The 19,764-nt window shown below is 34.9% G+C and overlaps 1 protein-coding gene across 16 annotated transcripts in view; it reads right to left on the bottom strand.

Moving 5' to 3' along the window:
• LOC100680429 (protein unc-79 homolog) overlaps window positions 1-19,764 on the bottom strand; it is a 2,400,004-nt gene that overhangs the window by 445,436 nt on the left and 1,934,804 nt on the right. For 13 of the 16 annotated variants that reach the window (XR_004345182.1, XR_004345183.1, XM_031923950.1 and 10 more), the window contains one exon: window positions 5,334-5,369. The exons of the other annotated variants lie outside the window; for them this stretch is intronic. Coding sequence is in view for 11 of the 13 variants with exons in the window: in XM_031923950.1 (XP_031779810.1) it covers window positions 5,334-5,369 (36 nt within the window). In the remaining 2 variants the exon portion in view is untranslated. The remainder of the gene's footprint in view (window positions 1-5,333; window positions 5,370-19,764) is intronic. 16 annotated transcript variants of the gene reach the window in all.

Genomic DNA, 19,764 nt, shown 5'->3' with positions numbered 1-19,764 from the left:
AAGCAGAATTAGGAGAAAAGCCACTTTTGCAGAAAACAGCTGAAATACCTAGGTCATATGGTCAACCAGAAGGGGCTCGACACGGACCCAGAGAAAGTAAGGGCAATCACCGATCTGCAACCGCCAACGAACCTCAAGGAGTTACGTCAGTTTTCAGGATTAATATCCTGGTACAGGAGGTTTATTCCGCAAGTGGCATAGAAAACGGCCCCCCTTAACAGGCTATTAAAGAAGAAAGTTTAATGGGAGTAGGGTCCTGACCAACAAGAAGCATTTGAAAGGCTCAAAGAAGACCTAGTGCAAGCCCCAGTACTAGCGTACCCAGATTTCGCCAAGACATTTTTGTTACAAACCGATGCCAGCAACGAAGGATTAGGGGCAGTCCTAACTCAAGAAGAGGAGGGAAAAGAACGGGTGATTGCCTATGCCAGCCGATCATTAAACTAGGCCGAACGGAACTACTCAGCAACAGAAAAAGAATGTCTTGCTATAAAATGGGGAATTTGGAAGTTCTGAGAATATCTGCTATCATTTTGTCGTCCTGACAGACCACCAGTCTCTTAAATGGCTCGAGAAGATTGACAATCCGCCCGGTAGATTAGCACGATGGGCGATGGAATTAGCATAGTGGGATTACGAGGTCAAATACCGAAAAGGTAAGGATAACACCGTCGCAGATGCTCTATCCAGACAACTAGTAGCAGTATGCAACATATCAAAACATACTGTACATGGTACACAAAAAAATTGACTGCTGTCCGACAGGATCCAAAGACCAATCCAGAGTACTGCATCAAGAGTGGAGCATTACACCGCCATATCCTACACACGTTGGATTTTAACGACACAGACATGACCGAAGACTGGAAAATCTGCATACCCACCGAAAAACGAACTGAAGTTTTAAGAGAATGCCATGATGATCTGACCGCAGGGCATTGGGGATTGGCCAAAACACTACAGCGACTGGCCCGAAGGTACTACTGGCCAGGTATGTTACAGAATTGAGTCAGTTACGTGCGTAGCTGCGTAAATTGCCAAACTTACAGATCTCAACAACAGACAAAAGCGGGTACCATGCACGCGACCAACGTCGAACAGCCTTGGGAGATGGTCTCGATTGATCTTGTCGGATCTCAACCACGGTCCAACAAAGGTAACATATGGCTACTACTAATGCAGGACAGATTTACCAAGTGGGTGGAGCTAGCAACACTTAAGAAAGCCGACTGCAGGGCCATAATCCGTCACGTAAAGGAAAAAGTTTTCCTCCGCCATAGTTGTCCCAACACGCTAGTCAGCGATAATGGTCGACAATTTGTCAGCAGAGAATTCGAAGAATTCCTGAAGGAAAACGAGGTAAACCACCGAAAAACCCCGCCGTATAGTCTGCAATGCAATCCGGTAGAACGGACCCACAGGGTGGTAAAAACAATGATCGCCCAATATGTAGGCAACACCGGGATAAAAATTTACGCGAGCTAGAGTTTGCCTACAATACCGCTAGTTGCACAGCCACCGGCTACACTCCGGCATATTTAAACACAGGAAGAGAGTTTGGAACGCCAGATAGCCTTCGCCAGAAAGTGGGATCGAAGCACACTACATTACTGTCCAGAAGAATTCAGCACATAAAGGATGTCATTGAATTAGCGAAGGCGCAAATGGCTCGTCAATTCGAAAAACAACAGAAGCATTATAACCTTTGGCGACGGGAATGGAAACCGAATATCGGGGACAAAGTAGTCAGGAAATTGGTAACTTTGTCGAGTAAGGTCGACGCACGAAATGCCAAGCTAGCCCCAAAATACTCAAAACCGCTTACGGTCAAGAGACAGGTGTCGCCAGTTATATTTGATCTGCAGGACGACAGTCGTCGAACCAACGCAAAGAAAGATGGACAACCGGCTAGTCAGAAGCACCCTCGTGAGAGCTACACCGATGTCGGTAGAGATGTCAGTATACGGACAAGAGTTTCTCGCCATCGACAACGGAGCCCGAATCTCCATCCTGAGCCCAGAGGCCGCGGAATATTGTCTGGAACATGGAACTAAGGCAATAACAGCAGAGTCAGCAATCGAGCTTCGTTTCGCCAGCCATACCAGTAGCATCATCCAAAAGACTCTACTAGTCCAAACGAGAATAAAGGGCTTCGTACTGACGAATCCTTGGGCAGAAGTGGCAGAGCAACAACCACACTGGATCATCAGCATGAATGTCCTAGGGTCCGTTCATGCGCAAATTTTTATGAGCCCAGTCAACTGAAAGAAAAGGAACCAGAGGCAAAGGCTCAACAGGCACCAGGCACAAAGACTACGATGGCGCACTACGGATGAAGGAATCGGGACTAGCTTCGAAGAAGACGAAGAAGGTAGAAATTTCGTTTATAGAATAAAATTAGGATATTATATTTTAGTTTTAAGTTAGTTTAGGAGTAGATAGGTTATAGGCATACTAAAACACACGGGTTCTAGAATACCCCCTCCTTTCTCAAAGTGTTCTAGAATCCGTCGCGTGTATAAGCCCATCTCCATCTCCCCTTTCCTCCAAAAAAAGTGTAGTAGGTTTTTCTTTTGTCCCTCCTCTGACACGGTCCTTGCTCTAGATCAGAAGAAAATCTATTGGCTGTTTTCTGAGGAGAGAGGGAAAGAGCAGCCCTTCGTATTTTCTAAAGTAATAGAATCTAAGGAAAAAACAGGCTTGTCTTGTTCTCAGGGAAAGTGTGCACAATGTATTTCCTGTAAGCAAAAGAAAGCCTTCTCATACAGTAGGTCCATTTTTCAGCGCTCTTTAAGAATAAATACACTGCTGGCCTTTTTTTAGAAAAATTTTTTCACGAGTCAAAGCGATATTTGAATGCTATTTACCTTCGCGTGCAATAGTCCCACGCGCAACAGGTCGGCGAGCGGGTGTAAAGAAGAAAAAGGATTTTTGTCAGCGCTCTGTTAGAGTTAATTTATTGACCAAGACAAAGAACCGTAGGCTCTGTGACCTTTGCGGAGAAATGTATACACAATTATGCTACTGCTTGCCACCTCGTACGCAATACACCCTCGCTCAGCCCCGAGCAGGTATAAAAGAAAATGATTTTTTCAGTGCTCTGTTTGAGATAATTTACTGACCAAGAGAAAGAAGCGTAGGCTGTGTGACCTTTGCGGAGAAATGTATACACAATTATGTCACCTCGTGCGCAACGGACCCTAGCGTTGCAGCCCCCCCCCCCCACGTTTGTGTAAAAAAAAAGGAAAAGGATTTTACATGCCAGCGTCTGGAAAGTGTCATTTCCCGGGAAAAGTCACTTTCCGACCATCGGGAATGTAAAATCGCGTACGCACCAAGGCCGGGAACAAAGAATGCTCAGATTGCATGTTTGCCACATACACATGCAATCTTGGGTCATTCTTCATTTTTCCGGTCTAGGTATGTAATATACAATTGCAGCGGTCTTTAGAGTTAATTTACAGTTGAAGAGAAAGAAGCGTAACCTTTCCGATTGCGCGTGAAAATCGTTACCTCATAGCTTCCCACACACAGGTACAAGAAAGGGCTTTTCAATTAAAATTAATTCCGCAAGGGAGGAGTTTGAGAAATTCTGGGAGGGAAAAAAGTATCTTAGGGATGTTTCTTGAGAATTCGGGAGGTAAATTGGCACGAATCGTAGGACTTTTGGAAAATGTGGTGGAAAGGGAAGCTTCGATTAGCCTGTATATATAGTCCTAGTGCATGCTATGGTAAGTCAGTCTTTGATTTTTCCAATATAGTGAAAAGTTACAAGTGACGCAAGAAAAAAAATGGCTTTTAGAAGGGGCAACAGGAGCAGCATAAGCAACAGCAGCAGCAGAAGAAGAAGAAGTCTGCAGACAGTCTAGGAGAGAGTTCGCTGGCTGATTGGTAATGCTCCGACGCTCCTCATGATGTTGGAGCACGTTTCTTGGGTCATGGAGGCTATTGAATCTCGTAAGTATTTGTTCATTCATTCTTCTTTTCTTATTATGATTTGTTATTTATAATCATATTTTATTTGTTACAGTGCCACTGTTACTGCCATTTGCTGCTATGCAGCAGTTATATAATACTTTTGCATCTCCAAGAAGCAGTCGAGAAGATGAAGATGAAGATCGCAGCTCTTCCGGCCTAGCCGAGAGCGCTCAGGAGAGAGCAGAAGTTTTGATCAACCAAGAGTATCGCAAGGTCAAGAAAACGCCCAACCAAGAGCGTCGCAAGACCAAGAAAACGCCCAACCCAGAGCGTCGCAAGGCCAAGAAAACGCTCAACTAAGAGCGATGCAAGGTCAAGAAAACGCCCAACGAAGATCATCTTCGAGGCGCCGTTCAAGTTCGACTTCTAGCTCGAGCTCGAGCAGTAGCTCATCATCGTCGAGCTGCACATCTGCAAGCTGCTCGTTTTGCAAGATACGAGCGAACAGCAATAAGGATAAACCGAGTAGCAGCAACGCACAAACAAGCAGTAGCAGCAACGCACAAGTAAGCAGTAGCAGCAACGCACAAACAAGCAGTAGCAGCAACGCACAAGCAAGCAGTAGCGGCTACGCACAAGCAAGCAGTAGCAGCAACGCACAAGCAAGCAGTAGCAACAACAGCAGCAAAGCACAACCAAGCCGTAAACTAGGGAAAAGAAAATCCCAAGATAAATCATATTTCATTTTTCTATTTCTATTTTATTGCATTAAAATAATAATTTTAATTTCTTGTCCTTTACAGGTCAATGTGGTGAAAATAAAGGAAAAAGCGAAGAAACGAGTCCAGAGATGGCTAGGTCTTCTAACACAGACAAATTCACAAAAAAAATATAATTTCGAATTATAATTTATGATGTGACTAAATATTTTATTAAAGTAAATTTTTCAACTTTTTTCAGAGGACGCGAGACCTGCTCAAGAATACCGAATCCCTTTTAAACTGTAGGATTCTAGAGGATATGCAGCAGGAAATCAAGCATGCATATTTCGCGTTTTTTCCAGCAGTATCCCCTGCAGGATTGTTTAAAAAAATTATTTTTCCAAGTAACCTGCACAAATTCCTGTAGGGATTTCCTGCAGGAACTTGTTGGATTGATTTTGCAATTATTGTATCAGTAAAATACTTAAAAATAAAATATTCCTATAAACTACTTAGAAAAATAATTTTTTAAAACAATCCTCCAGGGGATCCTGCAGAAAAAAACGCGAAATACATGCAAGATTTTCTGCAGGATATACAGCAGATTATGCTTCGTAAGGATTCTGTAAAGTCGGGACATAAACTGCAGTTAAAAATAGAAATAAGCGTAAAAATTTGACTCTGTTCACAGATTTCATGTTTCGATTTACTTACCGAATTCAAATGAGCATATCTCGGTGTCGATAATACCTAGAGACGTAAAAATACGACAATATTAAAGGTTCCATCTCTACATTTAGGCAGTATAAGTTACTTAACATCTATTAGTTCTAACACATCGATATTCTTAAAAAACGGGAAAAATAAGAACATTTTTCTGAATTTTTCAACAATTTAGGAGTTGAATCTTAGTAAAAAAAAATTTGTTTCATTCCAAATCACTACAGGGCACATTGCTTTCACTCAAAAAATCGTTTTTTAAAAACTGGGTCGTGTTAAAAACTTCTTTAACCGCATTTTATCGTTGCATTCATAGTTTTGGGGATGATAATTATATGATAATCATATGATCTTTCGACCGAATCTTAATATGAGAATCATATGATTGTCATATGATTTAACGTACATTCTCATAAAAATAAAAAATTATTTTACCACTACTTGATACTTATTAATTATCTTTCTTTGTACTGCTGATTTGTAAGTTGCATTGAGAATTTATTTTTACATAAATATTACATTGAAAAAAACTCGGATTTGTGAAGATTTAAACCCAGAACCTCAAGATTATGAAGCAATCGTTTTACCACCGAGCCATCGTGATCATTGATCTCGACCACTTTAGTAGAATCAAATAGTCATTATATTATCCAACACGTCCTTGTATGCTTTATTTATTATTAATTAATTATAATGAGTTTATTTTATTACCACACACTAATAGTAATTGAGTAATAATAAATAAAACATACAAGGGCGCGTAAGTTATAATGACTATTTCATTCTACTAAAGTAATCGACAATATCAAAGATCACGATGGCTCGGTGGTAAAACGCTTGCTTCATAATCTTGAGGTTTGGGGTTCAAATCTCCACAAGTCCGGATTTTTTTCAATGTAATATCTATGAAAGAATAAATTCTCGATGCAACTTACAAATCAACAGTACAAAGAAAGATATAATTAATAAGTATCGAATAGGGGTAGAATAATTATTTATTTTTATGAGAATTTACGATATATCATACGACACTCATATGATTCTCATATGAGAATTCGGTCGGAAGTATCATATGATTATCATATGAGCACTCGTATGATTATCATATGATTATTTACAGCCAGGTAGTGCGTATAAATCTAATCACGTGCCGCGAGCGTACGTCACTTAGGTAACTGATTAAGGTGGAGCCCGCAAACTAAAAATTTGAGAATTTTCTGCAGTTGCAATATATAAAAAATAACTTAATGAGAAACTTCAATTAATGTAATTTTTTTTTATTATTCTAACTACATTTTTTATATAGTTCGATCAAATAAAATCAATTATGATTCAAAAATTATTAATGTCGAGTTCATGAACTGTGTTTTGTTAGTAATTAAAACCGTTTATAAAACATACATTTTATTTCTAGACCATATTTCAGATACTTTTAATAATTTTTATTAAAAAAAAATGTAATGTCTCAAAGATATTAACTTTTAACAAAAGTAAACGGTTAGCCAAGTTTGATTTATTCTATATTACAGTGCATGTCAATAATAGTATGTAACATAATAATTTTGATTGAAACAAAATTACAAATCTAAAAAGAAATATGATCAATCGAATAAAGTAAATTATAGTATATTAAATAATATAAGTTATACAATATTATAGTAATATTACAATATTATTTTATTCATAATATAGCAAACACAAAATTGTTGGGATCAATCAAGTTCTGAATCAAATAATTGCTCACTAAAAGCTTATATAATATATTGATCAGATACAAACCATTCTTGTGTACTTACTACGTGTCTTACCATGCCTGTTTTATGAATATTAAACTGAGCCTATCATTGAACATAACAATTTTGAGTTTGTGTTATATTATGCTTGCAAAAATATTTTTATAAACTCGACTTAGTTTGATTAATCTCACTTTATTTTTAATATGTAATTTCGTTTTAATTGACATAGATACACACTATTATACCACTCTAATCTCAAAATCACAACTTTCATGTGAATTTTCGGCTCTCGTGGTATAAAATATCGTATGTAACTTGTACATAAAGACTGCGTTTTCAAAACTCGTTACAGCACGAGCCGAAGGCGAGTTTTGAAAATGCAGTCTTTCTGTTGCATAATATACTATTATATTACATTTTTAACTCATTATGTTTTATGTTATTAACATGCACAGAAAAATAGTCGCGAGAAAAAAGAAAAAACTCGCGCAACCTTTTAATTTTTGTGTATATCATTACAATATCATTTTCTTTAAATTTTCCTTGGAGCTATGAACATTTATATCTAACATCAACCAAGCGACGTTAGGAGTGAGGTGACCCTGCTAGTATTCAAATTAATTAAAATTTTAAAATAACTTATATTAAAACTGATTAGTAATCCTCATTTCTGTATGATTTTAATCCCTTCTAATATACGGATTTTAGCAGGGTAGAATTGCATCCTTTCCTGCAATGCTTGGCATGCAAAATATTTTAAATACCATGATAACAATTATACAATATGAAATACATTTTTACTCACAATTTTACTTAATAGTTGCATAAGAATCACTTAATAATTACTTGATAATTATTAGATAATCATGCAAAATTCTCAAGTGACATTTTTCAGTAGGGATGGCAACAACTCAACGAAGAAGTAATAAAAGTAATTCATACACAAAATTAGAACTATTAAGATGATTAGATAATTTATTCAAAACAATTAATCCTCATGCTAAAGCTTACAAAATGATGTATGAGGTAGAACAAGAAAAAATTAAACGATGTAATAATAGTAGACAAGGACAGTTAATATGGCAATAAAACGAAATAACAATTTAGATAAAAATACATATAACGAAGCTACTTGCAATGAAGTTGCAATGATTTTTATTGGAGAAGACGGTCAACTACCTGTTGAACGTGATATACTTATATATTCAAGACATGATGAAACAATTACTATTCCTTTAATAAGTAAACTCACAGATCCACCGTGCTGGAAAAAGTGAATAGCAATCGATTAAAGTCGATTAGAATTCACCATTTAAGTCGATAAGATTTTAATTAACTTGAATAGTGAACCTTAATTTCACTTTTTACATTAGAACTTGATAAAACGTGATAAAATACGATAAAAAACGATAGAAGTCGATAAAACTCAATACGAAAAATTACAATTGAAATCGATAGACCATGATCTTCTTGAAATTCTATCAATTTCTATTGTAATTTTTCATATTAAGTTTTATCGACTTATATCGATTTTTATCGTATTTTATCACGTTTTATCAAGTTCTAATGCAAAAAGTGGAATTAAGATTCACCATTCAAGTCGATAAGTGATCTAATCGACTTCTATCGACCTTTTCCGGCAGGGCAACAACATATCCCCTTATTTATCCAAATGGTGGTTATAGATGGATGCCTAATATAAAGTGTAAAGTTGGCAATAGTAACATTTCTAATTTGCAATTTTTCAACAATAGGTTCAGTGTTAGAAATAAATTTAATCCTCGCCTTAATTTAGGAAAAATTACACAACAGGTGATCGTAGACGCTTTTGTAAAAGTTGAAAATTCAAGATTATATTTTATAAAAAAAATCAAAATGTGTTAAGAAGTGAATGTTATAAAGGAGTAATGGATTATTTGTATAAAAAAAGAGTCTAAAAATATAAAAATTGCAAAAATGTTTATATTACCATCAAACTTTATTGGAAGTCCGAAGTATCGAGAACCATATTTTATTAGATTGTTACTTTTACATGTGAAAGGAGCAACTTTGTTTGAGAATTTACGTACTGTTGATAGTATATTATATTCTACATTTTATGAAGCCGCCATAGTTAAACAGTTGGTTTCTGAAGATAGAGAATGGGATAGATGTTTAGAAAAAGCAATTCAATTAGAGTTTCCTAGTGCATTATGTCCCGCGTGAAAATTGAAATTCGTTAAGAGAGGTCAATGAGATCTACATGAGAAGTTAATGAAATCTATATGAGATCTCATATAGATCTCATATATCTGAAATTCCTAATGAGATCTCATGTAGTGTATTTATCATAATCCTTTTAATGCAAAAGAATTATATGAAAAATATAAAAATTACTTGTATGTGAAAATATAGCACTTAATAGAATTAACGGGAAATTTGGAAATACATGGATGTTCCTTAAGTGATTTCAATTCACCCATTATAACCGCATGCATAGAAGAATATAATGATGAAGTAACATTATGTAGCAAACATGATAAACTAAATGAATTACATATAAATGTAGAATCTTTAAAAGTTAATCAGAAAAATATATTTAACGAAGTTTGAAAAGTTTAAATACTAAACATAATAACTGCATTTTTGTTGATGAACTAGGAGGAAGTGGGAAAAGTTATTTACTCAATATTTTGATAGACCATTTAAAATATTTTAATATACCATCTTTATGTAAAGCATGGACAGGCATTGCTGCAAATTTATTAAATAATGGCAAAATGGTTCACACGACATTTAAACTGCCACTTAATATAACTGAATGCACATGTTATGTAAAACCTAACTTAAATGATGATAAAAAATTAATAGATTTGCAAATTATAATATGGGATAAGATATCAATGAAATCGAAGATTGCTTTCGAAGCAGTCGATCGTCTTCTTCAAGATATATGTAATGAGAAAAAAATATTTGGTGATAAAACTATATCAGTGTCAGGAGATTTTAGACAGACATTACTTGTTGTCCGCCATGGTAGTCGTACAAAAGTTATTGAAAATTCTGTTAAACATAGTCATTTATGGATAAATTTCACACGCATGACACTAAATGAAAATCCTCGTGTTTCCGACAATGATAATAATTTTAAGCAATGACTATTAGATGTAGGCGACGGAAAATGTAAAAATTCTTATGAAGAAGAACATCAATTTTGAAATTCCTGTCGATATAATAACGGAAGAAAAGGATATCAAAACTGAAATTGAGAGATAAAAACAGACGATGAAACATTATGTGATAAAGTTATTTTAACTCCTAAATATAGTGATGTAATCTCTATAAATAATGAAATTTTAAACATTGTAGAAGGTCAAGCTGTCGAATACTTAAGCATCGATACAGCAGAAGATGATAATGGAGAAAATTTAGATGTTATGTTGTCGACAAAATTTTTTAATTTATTAACACCTAATGGACTTCCACCACATAAATTGGTATTGAAAGTTAAAAGCATTGTAATACTTTTAAGAAATTTAAATATTAATGAAGGTCTTTCTGATCAGACGATGTCAGCTGTTAAATAATTTCTTAGTATTGAAACCAATTTTCCAACATGTTTTCCTGTCAAAATTTCTGCTTGAAATTAATATTTTAACAATTTAAAAAAAAATGGTTGTCTGTGCCTAACCCTGAAAGAGCAATGTATAATTGAATATGACTAAAAACTGGTGATGGCAAGTAAATACCAACTTTAGTATATAATTGTCCTTGTGATTTATTTATTATCATTGCGAAACCTCATCTTAAAGGAAATCGTTTTCGTCGCATTATAACGAAGAATATGCGTCGTTAATGCGTCCATTTAATATGCGATAAAAACGATTTCCTTTAAGATGAGGTTTCGCAATGACAATAAATAAATCACAAGGACAATCATATAAAAAAATTGGTATTTACTTGCCATCACCAGTTTTTAGTCATATTCAATTATACGTTGCTCTTTCAAGGGTTAGGCACAGACAAAATTTAAAAGTGTCATTACTTAACAATGCTATAATAAAAGTACTAAATACAAAATATAAAAATCAAATTTTCACTGAAAACATAGTATACAAAGAAACTTTGTAATTTGTTAGAATTATTATAGCTCATACTCGGCAGTAGCATATTAGCATATGTAGCGCTGGTACCTATAATGATATTCTATAAAAACCGGCAGCAGCATCTATTATATGTAGCTCTAAAAATTATAAAAAGATCATATAATACTCGGCAGCAGCATATTAGTATATGTAGCGCTGGTATTTATAACGATATTTTATAAAAACCGGCAGCAGCATCTATTAAATGCAGCGCTGAAATTCATAACAAAATAATATAAGAATCAGGAGCAGTATAAAAATTAATGCAGCGCTGAAATATATAACGATATAATATAAGAACCGGCAGCGGCATCTATTAAATACAGCGCTGGAATCCATAAAAAAAAATAAAATAATCGACAAGAGTATAGTAATTAATGCAGTGCTGAAATCTGAAACGATATATTATAATAACCAGCAGCAGCATATTATTTAATGCAGTGCTGGAATGCACAACGAAATAATATAATAATAATTAACAGCATCATATTAATAATTATGTCGCTATCATATATTACAATATATTGCGAATACTGCCGATAAAATATAAAAAAAATATGACTCTTAAAAAAATTCCTTACCAGTACGTCCACGCTGTGAGAGTCGGGCAACGGAAGAACGCTGGCTAACGTTGGAAGGGAAAACTACAAGAGCGTTAGAATCAATGTGCAGGTAATGGCTTATAAAATTTTTCTGATATTTATATATAGTATTGTTACACGGCAAAATTTCGCCGTGTAACAACGACGTTCGATGCGGTCGGGGTAGAGCGTCTCAAGGCTACCTGTATGGATGAGTGAGTTGGCCAATCAGCGCGCGGTACAGCAGCTAGGGAGAGCCGAGTGGCGGTCGCGAGCCGCAAGCGCTTGAGCCAGTACTCGCCTGCCACGACTGCTCCTAAAAGGACGTGCCTCGACTTCAACTTCATCCGGTGTTCCAGCTAGAAGGATTTAAGTTCAGTGAATCGTTTTCCGTTTTCTCCGGTCGTATCCAGCAGTAAATAGCAGTTCCACGTTCGGTTTCGCGAACGAATAGGTTATCTTGCGTACTCTTTATCTCTTGCGCTGTCTTTATCTCTTTATCTCATAGTCTTGTGTTCCGTCGAATAAAGGGTTATCTCATTTATACGGGTTATCTTCTCGCGTAATAAGTAAAGTGTAGAGTTATTTTTTAAAAGCGTAGGATAATACTCGGCGTCGACACCTTGACGAACAAGGCGTAAGGTAGTCGGGCAATTTTAGGATTTGTCGTTCGGTGTTTGCGGAATTCGCGTGCGACGTAAATGTGTGAGTGAGTAAGCGACGAAACGTTAAAGCGAGTGTGTGTGATCTGGTTGCTTCTTGAGCCTTGAGTTGCGCGCGAGTCACGCGGAATATCTTTCGTGTACGATTATTTGTTTGTCGAAGTTGCGTTTGTTCACGGGTTATCTTATTAATTCGTACGAATCGATCATAAGTTGTAAGGATTTATTAAGAATATACAGTTTCGTCTGATAAACTACGTGTCTCTATTATCTCGAACCGCTTTCTTTATTAGCTTTCTCTCTTTACCGTTCTCAGGGCTGCAGCTAGCCGAGCACAAATCTCGTGTAAAACTCTTGCGCCAGAAAACAATGAGTCGCGAGACTCTGGCACTCACGTCTGGCGCCACCGGATTATTTTCCAAACCCCGGCTACCCCGGGCGAAGAATTGCACTATAACTGGGGTAGCAGGAAAATCCCAGTTATAGTATGTATCTGATATGTATATGCATGCGCAGTTTTGTATATAAATAGCCGAGAGAGTGCTTTTAATCCTGAGTCTATTCTTGCCCTTTGAAGCAGAGAGGTTGGTAAAACATGAAAATATTTCAAAAATATAATTACTATATTTTTTCAATTTACTTATTCTTCCGAAGGATAATATACGTAGAAGAGGTTTAAATAAGATGCAAATTACAGAGAGGTCACTCTAATACTAATAAAATTAAGAAGTATAGATAGTGTGACCTTGAAGGCTCGGAGAACCGGAGAGAAAGTTTTCATGCTTAATATAATATATTGAAAAAGGCTTAAGAGCCTAGTCGGTAGTGCATCCGCTCTACTCGGAGTCTTGTAGTCGAGAGGGCGTGAATAGAGTATACAATATATGTTCGGCGCTTAGAGTATAGTCGCTAGGCATGCTCTCGCGTGAGCTCGTCTGACTGCACAAAATCGTCGCGTACCAAGAGATGTGGCGATGTGTACCATTTTCGGCTTAGATCACGATTATACTAATTTACATTTTATAACACACCTCTTAAATTTTTATAATCTTGATTTTATACAAGCATTTCTTGTTTCAACAATAACAGATTTCAATTTAGCTTACAGTTTGTTTCTCGCATTTCAAATTCATCTGAGTGCTTTTCTGTTTCCTATAAACTTTGTCTTATCAAGACTTTTCGTTAACATATCTGCTAAATTAGACTTAGAATCTATTTTTACAATGTCTATTATTATATTTTCATAATTCTCATTTATATAATGATATTGCACTTCAATGTGCTTTGAGTTATCCTCGTACATGTTTATAGGTTCATCAAATTCTACATTGAAGATTTCGTGTACAAGATTTTTTATGAACAGTACTTCTGTTACTGCTTCTGACATAGCAGTATATTCTGCGAAAGTTGAACATTCGGTTACAGTGCTTTGTTTATGCGATTCCCAAAAAATCAAATTTTTAAATAATCTAATTACAAAGTCTGTTATGGATTTTTTATCTACACTATCACCTGCATAGTCAGAATTTACCATACAATCTAATACTTCATTAGTTGCATTATCACAATATGTTAACTTCAAATCTTTAGTCTTATACAAGTACCCTATTGCAAAATCTCACCTGAGATCTCACCTGAGATCTCATGCCAAAATCTCATCTGTAATTTTGGTCCGGAAGCTGCTGGATCCTCTTATTTAATAAAAAATAAGGTTTTTAATATTGGAAGTCGCCTATAAGGAGATGCTCCTACTCAGAAGAGTTAAAAAAACTAGGTTTTGAAGCATTTAATTAAAGTATTTTTGATTTTTAAAAATTTCTCATCTGAGATCTCACCTTAGATGTCACCTGAGATCTCAGGTGAGATTTTAGATGAGATATTTTTAAAAATCGAAAAAATGTCTAAAGTGCTTTGAAACCTAGTTTTTTGAACTTATTTGGGGGGAGGCTCCTCCTTATAGGCGACTACCAATATTAAAAAACTCATTTTTGAATAAATAAGAGGATCCGGCAGCTTCCGGACCAAAATAACCGATGAGATTTTGGCATGAGAACTCAGGTGAGATCTCAGGTGAGATCTCATGTAAGATCTCACGTGAGATTTTGCAATAGGGTACTTTAGTATCCGCCTTGTATATTTATAATGCATTTGATCGTAGCATCTCTGGTATCTACCTAGATAATTAACACTGTACGCAATATCTGGCCTTGTGTCTGTAGTTATATATAATAATTCCCCTATCAAGTTTCTAAATTTTAAATTTTCATTAATTTTACTAGCTTGATCTAGTTTTAAATTAGACTCCATTAGAGTATCATATAGTTTGGCACTTTCTAAAGTATATTTTGCAGCCAAAGATTCAATGTATTTTGTTTGACTTAAAGTCATCTTACGTCTATCATCACTATAATCTACATATATCAATACCTATATATTAAATTAAGATATCATCAACAGAAACTAGGATATATATTGAATCTTTGCTCGTGTTATTTACATATAGACAATAATCATAATTACTTCTGACAAAATTTAAACATTCAATGAATTTATTGAAACAATTGTACCACGCTGTAGGACTTTCTCGCAATCCGTATAATGCTCTCTGCAACTTGCAAACTTTATTGTCACCAGTCTCATAACCTTTCGGTTCATTTATATATACTTCTGTTTTTACATCACCGTTTAAGAAAGCTGTCTCTATATCCATTTGTTCTATGAATAAGTTGTTTTTACAACAAAAGGACAATAAAATGTTTAGAGTTTGCATTTTACCTACTGGCGAATAAACATTTTCTAAACATTTTTGTTGTTGAAATCCTCTTACGACTAATCTGGCTTTATAAACATTATTGTTTTTCGTTTTGTAGACCCATTTTACATCAATGACTTTTTTATCTTTTGGTCTTTCAACTATCTGCCACGTATTATTTCTCTTAAGACTATTTATTTCTGAATCCATCGCAATTTTCCATTGTTTATAATCACTGGAGTTTAACGCCTCCTCAAATGTATTCGGTACATTTGCATCAACATAGTGAACAAAGATAAAATGTGATATTGGATTTCCAAATCTGTTTACAGGACTTTTCTTCCTTTCTGATTTTCTTTTTACAATTAAGTTTGCTTCGCTTTCATTTTCTACGGTATTCAAATCATCGACGCTTTCATAATTATTTATAACATTTTCAAAATTCGTTTCGTTATTTCTTCTTGACTCCACATCGTTTTCACCAGTTTCGGATTCATTTTCCAATATTTCTTTTTTTCTTTGTTTTCAGATTTGCTATTTTCCAAATCTCTATCTTTTTCGTCATTAAGTTTTTCTAAATAAATTAATTGAGTATTCTCTTCGACTACTTTACTAAAACATTTACTAAAACTTTATAACCATTTTCTACATAACCTACTAGTACGCCTAGTTGGGCTTTATCATCCCATTTGCCATTTCTTAATGCTTCTGGAACTCTTACAAAAACTCGACTTCCATAAATTTTTAAATTATCTACATTAGGCTTTTTTTCAAAAAATATCTTGTAAGAAGTTTCATTTTCCGCTGTATTTGCAATTGTACGATTTTTTAAGTATGCTACTGTTTTCATTATTTCGGGACAATATTTTCTGTGAATTTTGGCTTCTCTCATTAACATCTGCCCATATTCATTGTGGATCTATTATATCTTTCCGCTACTCCATTTAATTTATGGACGTAGGGTGGGCATGACAATAATTCTATTCCGTTTGATTTTACAAAATCATAAATTTCTCGATCAAGTAGCGCGGTAGCGCCACGAAGGCGAGTTTGAGAAGCAGACGGAGCTTTAGCGCCCGTGACACTATTTACTTCTACATTGGTATCCGAGATTTTACTTTTAAGAAAAACGATACTTTCCATAATTATTTCTGAGTGATTTGTATATATTATCACATTCGTGTGATAATCAGTGGATTTTAATAAAAGTTGTCTAAAAAAACGCTGTCATTTATAATATAAACAATCTCGTATATGATTTGCTCAAATCATTATCTTTTTCTCCAGTGTGATAGGACGGTGGAATTAACCGCCTCCAGTGTGAAAGGACGGTAAAGTTAGCTGTGCATCAAAAATGATAGAAAATTACTTTTCCACCTTTTTTACATATCCTCACGTCTAGATGGTGTGCTCCATGGTTTTTTGTGTCTAGGTACATAAATCATACAAAGGCGGTGTCTAGGTGTACAGGGTTGCCAATGACGAGGTCTAGGTGGCGCGCTCCGTGGTTTTTTGTGTCTAGGTGTAAAAATTATTCAAGGAAGGTGTTTAGAGGTACAGGGTGGCCGATGACGACGTCTAGGTAGTTCGCCCCGTGGTTTTTGGTTTCTAGGTGTGGAAATAATCCGAGGAATGTGTCCAGATGTACAGGGTGGCCGATGATGAGGTCAAGGTGGTGCACTCCATGGTTTTTGGTCTCTAGGTAAATAACTCATTCAAGGACAGACAACATAAAAAGAAAATTTTGGTTGTTCACTAATAAACAAAATTTTCTTTTTATGTATTAGAACGTCATACAAACACCATATGTACAATGAAACGGGCATGGTAAGTTCCGTAGTAATTATCTTGAGAGTTCTTCCTTGCTTCATTACAATTAAATATAATAAACTTGAATTTGTTTGATTGATCTTAGTTCTTTTCTATCTGTAATTTCGTTGCAGAATATATTAAATCTGCCTAACCTTTTACTTTTTTAATAGTTGAGTTTTTTAAGAGATTTAAATATTCCTTGCCATTATCACAGCGTAATTTTTATCCTTTTTATTGAATTTATTTTCTACTAGATAAACAAATTCTTTCAAATAACTTGCTGTTTTAGCTTTACTTTTGATGCAACAAATTCTCGTACAATCACTACAATCGTCTACAAATGTCAAGAAATATTTTTCTCTACCATAACCAGTTGTGCTATGTGGGCTATTTAAATCAGTATGAATTAATTCTAAAATTTCAGTAGTTTTTGTTATATTATTTTTGAACGGTACATTTGCCATTTTACTCTCTATGCAATTTGCACAGTTCATTTCAACATTTTCTATTTTATCTGGCTAAGTGCCCTTATGCCATTTTTCTTTATCAGTTAACTTTAATGCATTTACAAACATCTGTTTATTTTCCTTTTTAATTATATGGCTTTTCATATTATACAAATTATCTACTTTGTTTGCAACAGCTATTAATTCTCTAGACTGATTATAAATTTTCGCATTTTCATTTCTTGCTACTATTGTATTATTTTCTGTGATTTTAGAAAAACTTAAAAGATTTCTTTCGCTTAATACCTTTTACATAATAAACATTTTTTAAATCAACATATTTTTCATGGTAATAATTTTTTAAACAGATTTTCACTGTACCTATTTTTGTTGCTATTAGCATTTTATCATCTGGTAATTTTACATCTACTGGATTTTCCAAAACTACATAGTTTACAAAATATTTATCACTTTTTACCATGTTATCCGTACAACCGCTATCTAGCAACCAATTTAATACATTATAATTTTCACTATTTTCACTTTCACTTACATTGAAACTTGACTTGACTCCAAGTTCCACACCTGCGTTGTCCACCACTCGGATGAGTTGTTGCCCTGCTGATTGCCTGATTCGCTTCGTGGTGGGCCTGATGAACCTTGTCCTCGACCACGATTTCTGTAGTTTTCCTCTTTGTAGTTGCCTCGTTGGTGACCTCGTTGACCTTGGTAGTAATGAGCACCTCGACCTCGGTTGCTCTGCTGTTGTGGTCTCGTACATTCATTTTTATAATGTCCAACTTTTCCACAGTTGAAATATTTACCTTTGTTTTGTGACGCAAAGGTACTGACGTAGCTTTTATTGTTTAACTCTGGTTACGTCATATTTTTTTCCTTAATTTTTTACTTAACATAGTCTACGGTTATTCGGTCTTCTGGGATTACATAAAATCTTCAATTTAACTGTAGCTTGGTAATAATACTCTGAGCAAATATCTTAATTTTTCGACCTCTTTTAATTTTCCACCGGCTGATTTAAATTCGTTTGTTACTTTCTCGAATTCTACGAAAAATTCTTCCACTGTATTGTAATTATTTAATTTAATTTCTTCAATTTTGCTTCTGCATATTATTTACAAGGCTGTAGAATAAGACAAGTACATTTTGTCGAATTTCGTTATCATTTCGAGAGCTGTTTTACATTAGCTAACATATTCCAATTGTTTGTCCGAGATAGTACTAATTATCATGGTACGAGCTTTTGGATCAATCTTTTTTCATCTGCTTCTTTATCTTTGTACGTATTTGGCATTCACCGACTGCTGGCTCTTTACACTCTTTATATTCGAGTAAAATCATTAACCTGATTTTCCAACTTGAGTAGTTTGCACCATCAAAAATGGGCATCATTATGTCTTTAATTTTAGCTTGCTTAGCCATTTCTTCTTCTTTAACTCTTATATTTGCGCATACTTGACTTTTTAGTATAATAACCTTCTTAATTTCTTTTAAAAATATTTTTCGAATCTTATTTTTTATTTTCTTAGTTAAATCAACTTCTTCAACTTCTGATTCGTGCTCTTGTTTCACTTTTTGCTTTCGCTACAAAAACCTGTGCTTAACCTTAAAATTTGCCACGTGCTCTATACTAGCACTTTACCACGTATTTCACTCGCCGACTTTAATCCACTAACATCGCACTTGAATCTTGATTATTTTTCAAAAATCTTCATATTGTTTAATACCTGACGACTTTATTTTCGTCACTGAGCATATATTTTTTGACTTTAACCCTTTTTGACCGGTAAATCTTCACTTGAAAATTTTCTTCTATCAACAGACGTTTTGACACGAAAATTCAAAATACAATGCTTCACATGCATATAATTTTTTCAGAAATTTTCTCCTTTAATTTCATTGCTCAATTTTTCACTGTGCGATTCACTTAATTAACAACAACCGTTAACTTCTTTTCCACGTAGTTTTACTAACCTCACATTTATGAAGAAATTATTTTTACATCTCCCCGAAGGTTTATGTAAAAATAAGTTTGAAATACGAACCAGCTTATGCTACCATGTTGGAAAGGTTCGTGAAATAAATAATCACTGAGGTTTAAATAATACGTATTGAAAAATGCTTGAAAGCTTAGTCGGCAGTGCGTTCGTTCTACTCGGAGTCTTGTAGTCAAGAGGGCGAGAACAGAGTATACAATATATGTTCGGTGCTTAGAGTATAGTCGCGAGGCATGCGCGGTATGCTTGCTCTCGCGTGAGCTCGTCTGACTGCACGAAATCGTCGCGTACCAAGAG

The sequence above is a fragment of the Nasonia vitripennis genome, assembly GCF_009193385.2.
Source record: "Nasonia vitripennis strain AsymCx chromosome 2 unlocalized genomic scaffold, Nvit_psr_1.1 chr2_random0002, whole genome shotgun sequence".
NCBI lineage: Eukaryota > Metazoa > Arthropoda > Insecta > Hymenoptera > Pteromalidae > Nasonia > Nasonia vitripennis.
Note: the sequence above shows the minus strand (reverse complement) of the source record. Positions and strands in the feature narration are given on the sequence as shown.